Here is a 16,774-nt window from a genome sequence, read left to right on the forward strand (position 1 = left end):
GGCATTGGATATACAGCATTAGAAGAATACGGAACATGAAAGCACTCGCAAGGCGATCATTTCTGTTTATAAAGCATATGCAGTTGTATTTTTAAAAAAAACGGCTGATCGTTTTGCTAGATAAGACCCTTATTCCTTGTCTGGTATCACTGAAAGCCTCGTCTGGAGTCCACTGAAGTCCACTATAAGGAGAATAATCCTGGAATGTTTTCATCAAAAACCTTCATTTCTTTTTGACCAAAGAAAGAAAGACATGAACATCTTGGATGACATGGGGTGAGTAAATTATCAGGACATTGTCATTCAAAAAGTGAACTAATCCTTTAACTTGCTGGCAATGGAGGCCTCACTGAGCCATCAGATTTCAGCAAAAATATCTTAATTTGTGTTCCGAAGATCAACGAAGGTCTAACGGGTGTAGACTGACACAAGGGTGAGTAATTAATGATATTATTTTCATTTTTGGTTGAACGAACCCTTTAATTGCTGATCCAAACAGTTATAATGCCGAATTCTGTAACCCACTAAATTATGTGACCCTAGTAGGTTATAAGGTGTAGGTTATGGAAATTTATCATGGTTTTACCATGATTAAAAGCAAAAAAATGGTTACCACAAATGAACCATGGTTCTGCTAGAAAAACAGTTTTAACTATGGTATTTGTGTGATTATACAAATGGTAATCAATACGTCAAAAAAACAACAACAACAAAAAAAAAACAACAACAAGATTTTACTATAGTAAAACCATGGTTAATTATCAAAAGGGTAGGATTAGGGTTAGGTTTAGTCAGATTAGGTCAATGCAATGCCTATAGTCATATGATTTGGTAGGTCACAGAATTCGACACAACACCAGAAAGAAAGAATGTTATAAACATTTGTCTGCATGCACCCAATTCTGAAGCGAATAATAATATGCTAGTATACAGCAATCCATATGAGAAGTCTGGTGTTGAAGGTGGATCTGGAACTGACTTCTGTCCAGGTTGTCACAGCATCTCGTCTTCACAAACTGCCCTGAAATGCAATTCACACACCAACAATGATTGTTATTAATATAATGTGAGGCTCTTACATTCACAATGCTCAGTACTTTTTTTATTATCATCTGTCTCATTTTGAATTATGTTGGACCTTACTGTAGGTTGCTAACTCTATACCAAGTGTCCTCAATGCAGAGTTAAACAAGATGGCCATAGAGGACTCAAAAAATATTTGATGAATTTTTTGAATACTTGATAAACTTTTGATCAAACTTTAACATGGAAGAATCTAGGAACATAAACAAGTTGTCACAGGGCCAACAAAATGTAGTCTTCAATGTCAGGTTTATTAAAAAAAAAAAAAAAAAAAAAAAATAGAATAGAGGTGAAATGCAGAAATGAGAAAGAATAATATACAGAACATATATATGTGTGTATATATATGTGTATATATATATATATACATATATGTGTATATATATATATATATATATATATATATATACATATATATGTATATATAGGCTATGTGTGTTTGTCTGAGTGTGTGTGTGTGTGTGTGTGTGTGTGTGGGTGGGTGTGTGCATTTGTGTGCACATGTGTGTTTGAGAGTGTTTTAAATGCAATTACTTGGGTTTTGTTTAACTATGAAACATGAAATGTGGAGTTATCTGCTTTTTCCAAAAAAACGACTGTTGGAGTTATCTGCTTTTGCTAAAAAACAAAGTTTTAATATATGTATAAAACATACTTTCAATGAATTTTAATTTTTTAATTTACCTGTATTTTTTGGAGTTATCATTACTTAATCAAAACAGCCCAACTGCAGTTTGATTGTTATAACTTGGAATGCACAATTAAAAAAAACATGATTTGTGAGAATTCATAAAAATGGAGTTATCTGTTTTTGCAAATAAACTCTTTATATATATATATATATATATATATATATATGTATATATATACACTAGGGGTGCAACGGTTCTCGGTAAAAAAATCTAACCGTATGGTTCTCCAATTACGGTTCGGTACACACTTGCACCGCGGTCCATCTCGAATGACGAAGCATCTATTGGTTAATATGGTTTGTTTAAAATAGCAACGTGGAAAACAGACAGACAGAGTTCAGATGTTAACTGCGAGTGCCGCATGCTCTAATGTCCAGTCATTTACGCCGTCATCACCCGGGTGTTGATAGCGCGTCAGCACAGGTGAGACCTGAACAGCACACGTTGCTATCTGTGTTTAAATTAAACTAATTTAAGCCTTGCTGATTTAAACCTTCAAGAACAAGAAACGAAAGAGAACTCACACGCACTGTGAGAAGATTTGTGTGCGTTCATCCGAAGCGCGCTTACGCTTATTTCAGTCAGCGCGGAAACACTGAGTTCTCTTTCAAGTCTTGCGCTTCAGCGGACAAATTCATACAAAAATTATGTCAACATGCCCGTCTTGGCGAGTATCCTAGCAAACATAGTCGGTTGTCTTAAGTGAACGTATATTAGTCGAGAAATACAGCGCATGTGGAACAGTATAGGTATGTACTGGATTGCGCATGTCTTAAAGGGAAAAAACTATTCCTGCTGCCTGTATTTAATGTTAAATCAAACAACAAATAACAAAGAAATCACTCACTGCTCTTGACTGAATAGTTTTTGTAACTTCAATAATGATTAATCTTTATTTATTTTATACAGTAAAGATAATATGCAGTGTTATTTTATATTTGATTACTTTATCCATTTTCTGTACCTGAAAACTACTGTTTATTTTATGTGAATATTTGCTTTATTGTACGTATTTGTGATGTTGCTTGAAGTTTGATTGTTTGTTCTTATTTTCTTTATTTTTATTTGACAGTAGTCCTATTTTCCCTAAACTTAGCACATACCGAACCGTACCGAAACCGTGACACGAACCAAACGGTGCGCAATTTGAACCGTTGCACCCCTAATATACACACACACACAAACACTCACACACACACACACACACACACACACACACACACACACAGAGCGGGTACGGAAAGTATTCAGACCCCCTTAAATTTTTCACTCTTTGTTCAACTAAAAAATTCTTTTTTTCCTCATTAATGTACACACAGCACCCCATATTGACAGAAAAACACAGAATTGTTGACATTTTTGCAGATTTATTAAAAAAGAAAAACTGAAATATTACATGGTCCTAAGTATTCAGACCCTTTGTTAACTCAGACCCTTTGTTAACTCAGGTGCTGTCCATTTCTTCTGATCATCCTTGAGATGGTTCTACACCTTCATTTGAGTCCACCTGTGTTTGATTATACTGATTGGACTTGATTAGGAAAGCCGAGAAGAGAGAGGTAAAGAAGAACCCAAAGATCACTGTGGCTGATCTCCAGAGATGCAGTCGGGAGATGGGAGAAAGTTGTAGAAAGTCAACCATCACTGCATCCCTCCACCAGTCGGGGCTTTATGGCAGAGTGGCCCGACGGAAGCCTCTCCTCAGTGCAAGAAACATGAAAGCCCGCATGGAGTTTGCTAAGATGGTGAGAAATAAGATTCTCTGGTCTGATGAGACCAAGATAGAACTTTTTGGCCTTAATTCTAAGCGGTATGTGTGGAGAAAACCAGGCACTGCTCATTACCTGTCCAATACAGTCCCAACAGTGAAGCATGGTGGTGGCAGCATCATGCTGCGGGGATGTTTTTCAGCTGCAGGGACAGGATGACTGGTTGCAATCGAGGGAAAGATAAATGCGGCCAAGTACAGGGATGTCCTGGACGAAAACCTTCTCCAGAGTGCTCAGGACCTCAGACTGGGCCGAAGGTTTACCTTCCAACAAGACAATGACCCTAAGCACACAGCTAAAATAATGAAGGAATGGCTTCACAACAATTCTATGACTGCTCTTGAATGGCCCAGCCAGAGCCCTGACTTAAACCCAATTGAGCATCTCTGGAGAGACCTAAAAATGGCTGTCCACCAACGTTTACCATCCAACCTGACAGAACTGGAGAGGATCTGCAAGGAGGAATGGCAGAGGATCCCCAAATCCAGGTGTGAAAAACTTGTTGCATCTTTCCCAAAAAGACACATGGCTGTATTAGATCAAAAGGGTGGTTCTACTAAAAACTGAGCAAAGGGTCTGAATACTCAGGACCATGTGATATTTCAGTTTTTCTTTTTTAATAAATCTGCAAAAATGTCAACAATTCTGTGTTTTTCTGTCAATATGGGGTGCTGTGTGTACATTAATGAGGGAAAAAAATTAACTTAAATGATTTTAGCAAATGGCTGCAATATAACAAAGAGTGAAAAATTTATGGGGGTCTGAATACTTTCCGTAGCCGCTATATTAAACTTTGACAAAGAGTAGCTTTTATTGTTATAATTGTGATTTCATAATATTTAGATATAAATCCAACTGAACAATACTTGTGAAAATGTATTTCAGTCAGTCAAATAGCAAATAGTGGAGCTCTGCAGCATTTACTGGTAAAAGTGATTTTTTTTTTTACATTTAAAACTGCATTTTCCAAAAGATGGGCAAAAATCCTACACTAAACCATGTCAAATTATCTATATATACCATTAATTATCTTATATACCATTACTATTTTTTCTGTAATTTTAATTACATTTACTTCTGATGTAATTGAACTAAATACTGTGTTTAAAACAATACAATACAATAGTGGATTTTCCATCAAAATTAGGGCTGTCAATAGATTCAATTTTAATCGCAATTAATCACGATTAATCTCACACTTATCAGGAAATTTCGCAAGCATACATCAGATTCAAGTGTGATTCTCACAAAACTGTATTTTTCAGCTTTTTTCAAGGTAAATTTAGGTCTGCAAGAGGACACTTGCAGACTCCAAAAGGACACCAAATAACTAAATGCTATAGTCCAAATAATTCATACATTTATGTACACTAAAGCATCCACAAAAAAATAAAAATAAAAAAACAACGTTTGAGAATTCACAGTGTATAGCATGCAACGTCAACTGGCGGCCCGTGGGCCAAATCCGGCCCGCTAGAAATTTCCATCCGGCCCCCAGAATAATACTGAATTCAGGAATAGCCTTGTAAGAGCTTCACATATTTTTTGAGCTTCGAAGCTTCGGTATAAATGAACATATTTTTCTCTCTAATAAAGGCAGAATCTGTGTCTGTATGTCCGTTTGCATTTTTATTATTTCGAGAACCGTTCATCCAATCGACTTCACAAGGGAGTGCAGTGTCGCATTTGGTGTAATATAGATGGACACGCAAGACGTGACCCATTCAGAATTAATAAACTTTTAGTAAACTACAGTCAGAACAGCGCAAGCAGGAAGCGGCGCACCTCACGCGGGCAGGGCTCAAGCCTCGTTTACACTGCACGCGTGTGCAGCGCGTTACGACTGCGACGCGGCTACCGGAGCTGATACGCGGCCACTCTAGTCAATGCTCGTGTTTACACCAGCCGCGCCGCGGTGCGTTAGAGAAGCGTCCCAGAAGCGGCTCGCCGCGCCGCTTCGCTAAAGATATGCGCCTCGCCTATTTCTGACGGACGCCGCGTCCAAGACAAAAGCTCAAATACAAAATATAAAGTCAAAATAATCACCCTGAGTAAACTCCTGCTCATATTTCACATCATTACGATGCCAGAAACTGACGACAAGAGATTTGAAGTTGAAAAACTTGAAATTTCTTTGTTTTTGTTGTCCATAACTGGAATTTTAAGTGTATTAACTTCATCTGTATGGCTACCAGGGGCGGTTTCTTCATTAGGGCAATAGGGCGACGCACCACCAAAGTGAGAAAGGGGCGGATTTTTCCAATCACATTCAACCACAGAGTTACGCTAGCTGTCACTGCTAGGCTGTTTGTTCTGCCTCTGGATATAGTCCAATCAGCGTCGAGTCATGCTCTGTGGAGTACCGCCTCTTTTTGGGCGATTTCAGTCTGGCCGAGATTTGCCCCGAGTGCTCCTATAGACTTCCATTCAAAGAACTTTTTTTTTGAACAGCAGACACTGCCATGCATTCTCTATGGGTTCCGGGAGGGCTCGCACTAATGTGCCTTCGTCATCATACGTAACCTGAACTTTTCATACGATTGGTGGAAACAAACATACTTCTATTAATTTTTTTATGCTGAAGTGACATCCAATAATTTCCTCAGTGCATTATTTACATTTAACAGATATATTCTCCATCTGCAAATGTTAGAAAGTCAAGAAAATATTTCAATTTTGCAGTCAGGCGTGGACGAGCCTTCAGCAAGCACAAACTTCCATGAACGAGCGCCGCCGCGCGCATGCGCGCCAAACACACGGAGTTCAATCTGAGTTAAATACATTTTGCTAAAAATATTTGTTGTTGAAAATTTGTTTTTGTTGGCGAACATAATTATGCCATATGTAGAATTTCGAAAACACAACTAAGTGTATTCGTACGATAGCAGTAACTGTGTAAAGTGACTGTTGTAGGGTAATCAAAATAATAATATTAGTCTGTTCTTTTGTTTTTATTTATTTTAATTTTTAGTTTAGTGTATTTAACTTCTGCTTTAAAAAACATTTTGTTTTTAGATTGTAAAGTTACAATTTTAGAATATAGCTGCGAGCAGCGATGGCGGGCCCAAGCCCGGTGGCACCGCCACCCCGGTGGCTTCAGGGCAACTGTGCACAGCGGGCAATAGGCACTTAAAACGGTTAAACATCAAAGGACTATGTTAAATTCACTCCACATTTACTGCACTACAAGGTGTAGTATAGAGCCCCTCCTCCCTTCCCATTTTCAAAGGATTACATGTGCCAAGTTTTAACATTATTCTGATGAATTTTGAAGCAAATCAGGTAAAAATAAGAGGGTGATCTCAATGTATGCTGAAAGTGACACATTTTCTGCTTCCAGTTGGTGGCGCTATGACTTTGAATCACAATAGTCAAATCCATGTGATCAGCCTTGTACAACGAAGGCTAAGCCAAAGTTTCATCAAAATCAATTAATGTATGCAGAAGTTATAACACTTTGTTTCCCTTTTCTTGCCATAAATTCGTTGCCTCGCCACGGCCAAACCGTTTGAGATATCCAAAATCCGTTTGCAATTAAACAACTTCAATGTGTTAGCAACAAGTTAAAAAAAGCTTGGTGTAAATTGGATAAACCCTGTAGGAGTAGTAGTATAAAATTCATAGCCTGTTTTTTCAAAAAATTAACATTCAAACCAAAATAGCTGACTTCCTGTTGGTCGGAGCTAATGAATGTAAATTAGAAAATTGTCCGGCTTGATGAGAATAATATGTGTACCGAGTTTGGTGACTGTAGGAAAAACTAACCCCCACTTTTGTCAAAAGGTGGCGCTACTGAGCCCCTCCACCACGCCCATTTCTATGGCTTTGTCCATGTCTACTGGTTGACAATATTGATGTGTGTGTCGAGTTTCATGCAATTTGAAGCATGTTAAGAGCCTCAAAAACACTCAAGAATATTATTACAGTTTGACCTGTTGCCATGGCAACAATATTTCAAATATCAAAAATCCTGTCATAGGTCTACATCTGCTGTGTATTGACATTACACTGATGAAGTTTGAAGCAAATCAGGTAAAAATAAGAGGGTGATCTCAAAACATTTCAAAAAGTGATACACTTCCTGCTGCCAGTTGGTGGCGCTATAACTTTGACTCACAATAGTCACATCCATGTGATCAGACTCCTATAACGAACACACTCGTGAAGTTTCATAAAGATCAATATATGTATTAAGACGTTATAACACATTTCCTGTTTCCTTTTTCTCGCCATAAATTCGTTGCCTCGCCACGGCCAAACCGTTCGAGATATCAAAAATCCCCTGGCAATTTTTAATCATCAGTGTCTTGACTTCATGCTGACCGAGTTTGGTGGCGATCGGATTAATCGTCTAGGAGGAGTATATCAAATTCCAGAGCATGCGTTTTTCAAACAACCCTTAATAGCTGACTTCCTGTTGGCGTGGCGATTAACTTAGAGCGCGAAAGTTGTTCGGCCCGATGAGGTCTATATGTGTACCGAGTTTCATACTAATACGTGCAAGCATGTTTAATATATGGACCAAATTTTCAGACTTTTTTCAAGGGGGCGCTGTCGAGGCCCCCTGCCACGCCCGGATACCAGCCTCTGGGGCATCCTAATGGCCGCGGATTCCAATGTGTGTGCCAATTTTCAAGAGTTTTTGAGCATGTTAAGGCCCCCAAAAAGCCCCGGAAGACGAAAAAAAAAAAAAAAAAAAAATAATAATAAATATAGCTGCGAGCAGCGATGGCGGGCCCAAGCCCGGTGGCACCGCCACCCCGGTGGCTTCAGGGCAACTGTGCACAGCGGGCAATAGGCACTTAAAACGGTTAAACATCAAAGGACTATGTCAAATTCACTCCACATTTACTGCACTACAAGGTGCCGCTATAGAGCCCCTCCTCCCTGCCCATTTTCAAAGGATTACATGTGCCAAGTTTTAACATTATTCTGATGAATTTTGAAGCAAATCAGGTAAAAATAAGAGGGTGATCTCAATGTATGCTGAAAGTGACACATTTTCTGCTTCCAGTTGGTGGCGCTACGACTTTGAATCACAATAGTCAAATCCATGTGATCAGCCTTGTACAACGAAGACTAAGCCAAAGTTTCATCAAAATCAATTAATGTATGCAGAAGTTATAACACTTTGTTTCCCTTTTCTTGCCATAAATTCGTTGCCTCGCCACGGCCAAACCGTTTGAGATATCCAAAATCCGTTTGCAATTAAACAACTTCAATGTGTTCGCAACAAGTTAAAAAAAGCTTGGTGTAAATTGGATAAACCCTGTAAGAGTAGTAGTATAAAATTCATAGCCTGTTTTTTCAAAAAATTAACATTCAAACCAAAATAGCTGACTTCCTGTTGGTCGGAGCTAATGAATGTAAATTAGAAAATTGTCCGGCTTGATGAGAATAATATGTGTACCGAGTTTGGTGACTGTAGGAAAAACTAACCCCCCCCACTTTTGTCACAAGGTGGCGCTACTGAGCCCCTCCACCACGCCCATTTCTATGGCTTTGTCCATGTCTACTGGTTGACAATATTGATGTGTGTGTCGAGTTTCATGCAATTTGAAGCATGTTAAGAGCCTCAAAAACACTCAAGAATATTATTACAGTTTGACCTGTTGCCATGGCAACAATATTTCAAATATCAAAAATCCTGTCATAGGTCTACATCTGCTGTGTATTGACATTACACTGATGAAGTTTGAAGCAAATCAGGTAAAAATAAGAGGGTGATCTCAAAACATTTCAAAAAGTGATACACTTCCTGCTGCCAGTTGGTGGCGCTATAACTTTGACTCACAATAGTCACATCCATGTGATCAGACTCCTATAACGAACACACTCGTGAAGTTTCATAAAGATCAATATATGTATTAAGACGTTATAACACATTTCCTGTTTCCTTTTTCTCGCCATAAATTCGTTGCCTCGCCACGGCCAAACCGTTCGAGATATCAAAAATCCCCTGGCAATTTTTAATCATCAGTGTCTTGACTTCATGCTGACCGAGTTTGGTGGCGATCGGATTAATCGTCTAGGAGGAGTATATCAAATTCCAGAGCATGCGTTTTTCAAACAACCCTTAATAGCTGACTTCCTGTTGGCGTGGCGATTAACTTAGAGCGCGAAAGTTGTTCGGCCCGATGAGGTCTATATGTGTACCGAGTTTCATACTAATACGTGCAAGCATGTTTAATATATGGACCAAATTTTCAGACTTTTTTCAAGGGGGCGCTGTCGAGGCCCCCTGCCACGCCCGGATACCAGCCTCTGGGGCATCCTAATGGCCGCGGATTCCAATGTGTGTGCCAATTTTCAAGAGTTTTTGAGCATGTTAAGGCCCCCAAAAAGCCCCGGAAGACGAAAAAAAAAAAAAAAAAAAAATAATAATAAATATAGCTGCGAGCAGCGATGGCGGGCCCAAGCCCGGTGGCACCGCCACCCCGGTGGCTTCAGGGCAACTGTGCACAGCGGGCAATAGGCACTTAAAACGGTTAAACATCAAAGGACTATGTCAAATTCACTCCACATTTACTGCACTACAAGGTGCCGCTATAGACCCCTTCCTCCCTGCCCATTTTCAAAGGATTACATGTGCCAAGTTTTAACATTATTCTGATGAATTTTGAAGCAAATCAGGTAAAAATAAGAGGGTGATCTCAATGTATGCTGAAAGTGACACATTTTCTGCTTCCAGTTGGTGGCGCTATGACTTTGAATCACAATAGTCAAATCCATGTGATCAGCCTTGTACAACGAAGACTAAGCCAAAGTTTCATCAAAATCAATTAATGTATGCAGAAGTTATAACACTTTGTTTCCCTTTTCTTGCCATAAATTCGTTGCATCGCCACGGCCAAACCGTTTGAGATATCCAAAATCCGTTTGCAATTAAACAACTTCAATGTGTTAGCAACAAGTTAAAAAAAGCTTGGTGTAAATTGGATAAACCCTGTAGGAGTAGTAGTATAAAATTCATAGCCTGTTTTTTCAAAAAATTAACATTCAAACCAAAATAGCTGACTTCCTGTTGGTCGGAGCTAATGAATGTAAATTAGAAAATTGTCCGGCTTGATGAGAATAATATGTGTACCGAGTTTGGTGACTGTAGGAAAAACTAACCCCCACTTTTGTCAAAAGGTGGCGCTACTGAGCCCCTCCACCACGCCCATTTCTATGGCTTTGTCCATGTCTACTGGTTGACAATATTGATGTGTGTGTCGAGTTTCATGCAATTTGAAGCATGTTAAGAGCCTCAAAAACACTCAAGAATATTATTACAGTTTGACCTGTTGCCATGGCAACAATATTTCAAATATCAAAAATCCTGTCATAGGTCTACATCTGCTGTGTATTGACATTACACTGATGAAGTTTGAAGCAAATCAGGTAAAAATAAGAGGGTGATCTCAAAGCATTTTAAAAGTGATACACTTCTTGCTGCCATTTGGTGGCGCTATAACTTTGACTCACAATAGTTACATCCATGTGATCAGACTACTACAACCAACACACTCCTGAAGTTTCATAAACATCAATCAATGTATGCAGAAGTTATAACACATTTCCTGTTTCCCTTTTCTCGCCATAAATTCGTTGCCTCGCCACGGCCAAACCGTTTGAGATATCAAAAATCCCCTGGCAATTTTTAATCATCAGTGTCTTGACTTCATGCTGACCGAGTTTGGTGGCGATCGGATTAATCGTCTAGGAGGAGTATATCAAATTCCAGAGCATGCGTTTTTCAAACAACCCTTAATAGCTGACTTCCTGTTGGCGTGGCGATTAACTTAGAGCGCGAAAGTTGTTCGGCCCGATGAGGTCTATATGTGTACCGAGTTTCATACTAATACGTGCAAGCATGTTTAATATATGGACCAAATTTTCAGACTTTTTTCAAGGGGGCGCTGTCGAGCCCCCCTGCCACGCCCGGGTACCAGCCTCTCCGGCGTCCTAATGGCCGCGGATTCCAATGTGTGTGCCAATTTTCAAGAGTTTTTGAGCATGTTAAGGCCCCCAAAAAGCCCCGGAAGACGAAAAAAAAAAAATAAATAAATAAATAAAAAATAATAATAATCCTTAGAAGAACAAGAGGGCCCTGCGCGAATTTTCGCTTGGGCCCTAATAATAATCCTTAGAAGAACAAGAGGGCCCTGCGCGCTTAATTCGCTTGGGCCCTAATAATCCTTAGAAGAACAAGAGGGCCCTGCGCGCTTAATTCGCTTGGGCCCTAAATATAGCCTAGGCCTAATGTGATTTGACCCCTTTTTTGCACATAATATAGCATATACTATACAGTTACATTCATATTTGTTTTTATAGCCTTCAATATCAACATTGTTTCTAAGACAATATTGGGCAGGATGTAATTTTTTTTTAAAAATTAAATACAGATTTTTTTTTTTTTTTTAGATCTATCTATTTAGATCTACCTATTGCATGCTTTAAATACTGAATTTTCCATGTTTTAGATAAGCAGTAATGATACATTATTATATCACTTGTTAAATGATTATTTAAAGGTCCCCTAGAACATGTTTTTAAAAGATGTAATATAAGTCTAAAGTGTCTCCTGAATGTGTCTGTGAAGTTTCAGCTCAAAATACCCCAGTTTTTTTTTTTTATCTGCCAATTTTGGGGCATCATTAACAATGCACTGATTTACACTCGACCCCGCCCCCTGCCAATCGCGTCTTCCCTGCCACACGAGCTCTGGACTATATTACAGTCCATTTACAAAGTTCACACAGCTAATATAACCCTCAAATGGAACTTTACAAGATGTTCGTCATGCACGCTGTATGCATGCTTCCAATTATGTGAGTAAATGATTTATTTTGGATGTTAACGGTTGTTTCTCTATGAGTTTGAGGCTGTGCTCCGTGGCTAACGGCTAATGCTACACTGTTGGAGAGATTTATAAAGAATGAAGTTGTGTTTATGAATTATACAGACTGCAAGTGTTTAATAATGAAAATAGCGACGGCTCTTGTCTCCGTGAATACAGTAAGAAACGATGGTAACTTTAACCACATTTAACAGTACATTAGCAACATGCTAACGAAACATTTAGAAAGACAATTTACAAATATCACTAAAAATATCATGCTATCATGGATCATGTCAGTTATTTTTGCTCCATCTGCCCTTTTTCGCTGTTGTCCTTGCTTGCTTACCTAGTCTGATGATTCAGCTGTGCAGATCCAGACGTTACTGGCTGCCCTTGTGTAATGCATTGAACACTGGCAATATGCAAATATTGGGGGCGGAGCCCCCGACTGTTACGTAACAGTCAGTGTTATGTTGAGATCCGCGTGTTTTCTGGAAGTCTTTTAAACAAATGAGATTTATACAAGAAGGCGGAAACAATGGAGTTTGAGACTCACTGTATGTCTTTTCCATGTACTGAACTCTTGTTATTTAACTATGCCGAGGTAAATTCAATTTTTTCAATTTTCAATTTTTAATATTGCATAATTTTGACCCAAAACATGTATTGTTGGCTATTATATAAATATACCTGTGCGACTTACGGTTTTGTGGTCTGGGGTCACATTTAATGGAAACACTGAATTTTAAAGAGATGTTGTCTTATGGGTGTGGAACGGCATGAGGGTAAGTAATAAATGACAGAATTTAGATTTTTGGGTGAACTAACCCTTTAATTACAAGTAACCAGCCCTAATCCAAACCCTAACTCTTGCTCTACAGTAAGTCCACTTGAAAGAAACGACTGAGTGAATTCAGACACTGAGTGCGCCAGAAGAGCTGCTGATTTCACAGAGTTTGTGCTGCTGTTTAACAATCATTTGAAACTGGAAATTCATTCAGCATCTGCAAACCTTAATTAAACCATTTCATGATCAATTAAACAGGAATTTATATCTGAATGATATTATGCTGGAATGAATGGATTCTGTAATATTATCTGTAAGATTATACTTCTGTATATTCTCTATTTCTGTAGAGCTGGACATTTTAATAATGATCAAATGACTGAGTTCAGCTGTGAGAATAAAACCAACCTGTTTGTTCCTCAGTATCTTCATGTTTCACTCTGCATGTTTCTTCAATCTTTATTTCTTCAAACTCCTCTTTATTAAACTCAATCTACATGTCTTCAGTTTCCTCTTTAATAAACTCAATCTTCATGTCTTCAGTCTCCTCTTTAATAAACTCAATCTTCATGTCTTCAGTTTCCTCTTTAATAAACTCCATCTGTAAGAAGAGAATAATTAACAGAGTTAAAAGTCTTCAATGACCTGTTGGACTAAAAAAAACACTCAAAACTAACGCTGCAAATTAATAAACTTCATATTTCAGGCATTTGTGATCTACATTTGGTATTTAATGAATTATAGATTATATTTAAATGATTACACTTGGATGAAAACATGATTAGTTTGTGTTTGTTGTTCTCGTTCATGTTCACTGTTTGAGCAGCACGAGTCGTGATTCACTGAATCATTTCTCAGTATTTGATTCAATTGACTCGGAGTTGAAAAGTTCAGTTTCTCCATCATGACTCTCCAGAGACTGAACTCGTGTTCATGATAAACTGATTTATGATATATAGAGAGAGAAATGAGACGCAAGTTTACTGTGTCTCATCAGTGGATATGAGCTTTACTCACACAAATATCATTCATTACAGTTAAACAATAACAATGTTACATTAAATAGTAAATAAACTCATTTAACATCGCTGAAAAAACAATTGAAACTACAAAACTGTTTCTGTCGATTAAAACAACTTAAATTCTTAAAACAAACCTTTATTCAACAGAATCACAGATGCAGGAGCGCTGCGCAGTCTTATGACATCATGTCGTCACTCCAAAATAAAAGTCATGCATCGTCTACAATCAGAAAAAACAGTGACAAATATGGTACAAACGATTTTTAAAAAAATATTTGTGAAAAAACAGAAGAAGGGATGTTTTGAAAAGTTTTTTTTATTATTATTTTGTTAAAAACCACAGAGGAGCTATATACTATTTTTTGGCAGCTGTTACAGAAACATTTTTACAAAAAAATCTTCTGATTTAACCTTGAGATTTGAAGTATTAGATAGCTTAGATTTTTTGCAACACCATCTACGATGACACTAATAATTCTTAATTTCTGATAGAAATACAAAATCAATCGGTAGTTATTAATAGAATAATGAGACACAAACCTTTATATTCTATTGCGTTTGGCCCCATTTATTTAATAGATACAGATTTTACACATTAACTTTAAAGTGTAAAAAAGGCAACAGTTATTTTTCATTATATGATAAACATACTTTTTTCTAGATCATTTAAAACTTGTCATTCTGATGTTGTTTTTTTGTTTGTTTGTTTTTTAGAGATCTGTGATTCGTGATGATTCGGATGATCTGTTTGAAAATTCCAGTGTAAACAGTAAAGATGACCATACAGACATTCAAGATGACGTCAGACGGAATCATGCACCATTTGCAATGAGTGAACAACATTCTGCTTGTACCACAGCATCAAAAAGAGCGAAAAACACCAGAGTAAGTGTTAATTACTTTAATAGAATAGAATAGAGAATAGCCCATGATAGAGGATTAAATGAACTGAATGGTCATTGTCTGTCAAGGCTAGAGCGAAGATTGCTGAGTACTCAGATGGTTCGAGTGAAGATGAGTTATCTGTCAGTGAGGAAGAGTACATTCCTGACACATCAGAGAGTTACACATCAGATAGTAGCCTTACTGCTTCACCAAAAGGTAAAGAAAAAGTTACAGACTTTGCCAGTCCTGAGCAGCTCAGCTGTGAACAGAATCAAAAAGTTCAGTACTCAAAGCAGTGGTGACTTAGGGAGCTCCCAGAACCACGACATAGCCAAAGTTCCTGACACATCTTCCATTCTTGACAGCGCAACATCAGTAGTTATCCCAACTATAATTAAAAAGAAAGGTGGATTGAGAATGTACAGCAAAAAACAACAGTGCTTTTTTTGTGACGGTGCTTTTACAAAAATTTCTAGACATCTGGAACGAAAGCATAGAAATGAGGTAGAGGTAGCGAAAGCATTAAGTCATCCAAAGGGCTCAAAAGAAAGGAGGATGCAACTGGAGTATCTACGCAACAAAGGGAACTTTGCTTACAACAGTACTGTTATTAATACAGGTGCAGGACTGATGATTTCACGGAAACTGCCCAAAAAGAACCTGGATGGGGAAAGTTTTATGCACTGTATTTACTGCAAAGGACTCTTCTTAAAGAAAACTCTGTGGCGACATTTCAAGGTTTGCAAATTCAGGCCTGGTGATGAGAAGCCGAAACCTGGAAAAACCCGTGTCCAGGTTCTTTGTGGCTTTGCACAACCTCCCCCACCAGGAGTAACTCATGGTGTTTGGAAGCTGTTAAATTCCATGAACCAGGACCAAGTGGCACTTGAAACTAGAAATGACTGGTGCATTTTAGAGTTAGGAAAGCATCTTTACAACAAGTATGGATCAAGAGTTAAAATGCATGAACACATCCGCCAAAAGATGAGGGAGTTTGGAAGACTCCTAATATGTGCAAGAGAGGTATCCCCCCTTACATCTATTAAAGAGCTCATTCATCCCTCAAACTTCATGCATACCATCAATGCAGTTAAAAGGGCTGCTGGCTACAATGAAGATACCAATGTATTTGAAAAGTCTAGTGTGGCTGTGAAACTTGGACAGAGTCTAGACAAAAAAGCAATGCTCATTGAGAGCCACTCTACTATTAGTGGAGATGAAGAGACAAAAGCTCGGCGAACACTGGAGGAAGCAAAATGGAATTCCCCACAATTACTTCCATTCACCGAAGATGTTAAGCTCCTTCATATATATCTTGATGAGCAAGAGAAGACCCCTCGCAAACTCTTGTTATCGCAGCCGTCGTCTCAGCAATGGGCAAGACTGGCCAAGATTACGTTAACTCAGGTTATGCTTTTCAATCGTAGACGAGAAGGGGAAGTGTCCCAGATGCCGTTGTCTGCATACATCTCCAGCAACCAAACGGACGCTCATCCAGATATTACCATGGCCCTCACATATTTAGAAAACAAACTGTGTCCGTACTTCAGGCGTGTAGAAATCCGAGGCAAAAGAGGCAGAAAGGTTCCCGTGCTTCTCACACCTTCCATGCAAGAATCAATCAGCCTGCTTATTGAAAATCGGAGTAGGTGTGGAATACCAAATGAAAACCCTTTCCTTTTTGCACGTCCATAAGCAATGACGTTTTTCAG

The 16,774-nt window shown here is 38.4% G+C and overlaps 1 protein-coding gene and 1 pseudogene across 1 annotated transcript in view; one reads left to right on the forward strand and one right to left on the reverse strand.

Moving 5' to 3' along the window:
- LOC137005890 (zinc finger protein 721-like) overlaps positions 1 to 16,774 on the reverse strand; it is a 271,315-nt pseudogene that overhangs the window by 117,946 nt on the left and 136,595 nt on the right.
- Positions 1 to 16,774, forward strand: part of LOC137005681 (uncharacterized) — a 1,355,627-nt gene that overhangs the window by 19,593 nt on the left and 1,319,260 nt on the right. Inside the window, exon 3 of the mRNA XM_067366462.1 lies at positions 6,961 to 6,980. Within this exon, the coding sequence (XP_067222563.1) occupies positions 6,961 to 6,980 (20 nt within the window). The remainder of the gene's footprint in view (positions 1 to 6,960; positions 6,981 to 16,774) is intronic.

This window comes from Chanodichthys erythropterus, chromosome 3 (genome assembly GCF_024489055.1).
Source record: "Chanodichthys erythropterus isolate Z2021 chromosome 3, ASM2448905v1, whole genome shotgun sequence".
In the NCBI taxonomy this organism is placed as follows: Eukaryota; Metazoa; Chordata; class Actinopteri; order Cypriniformes; family Xenocyprididae; genus Chanodichthys; species Chanodichthys erythropterus.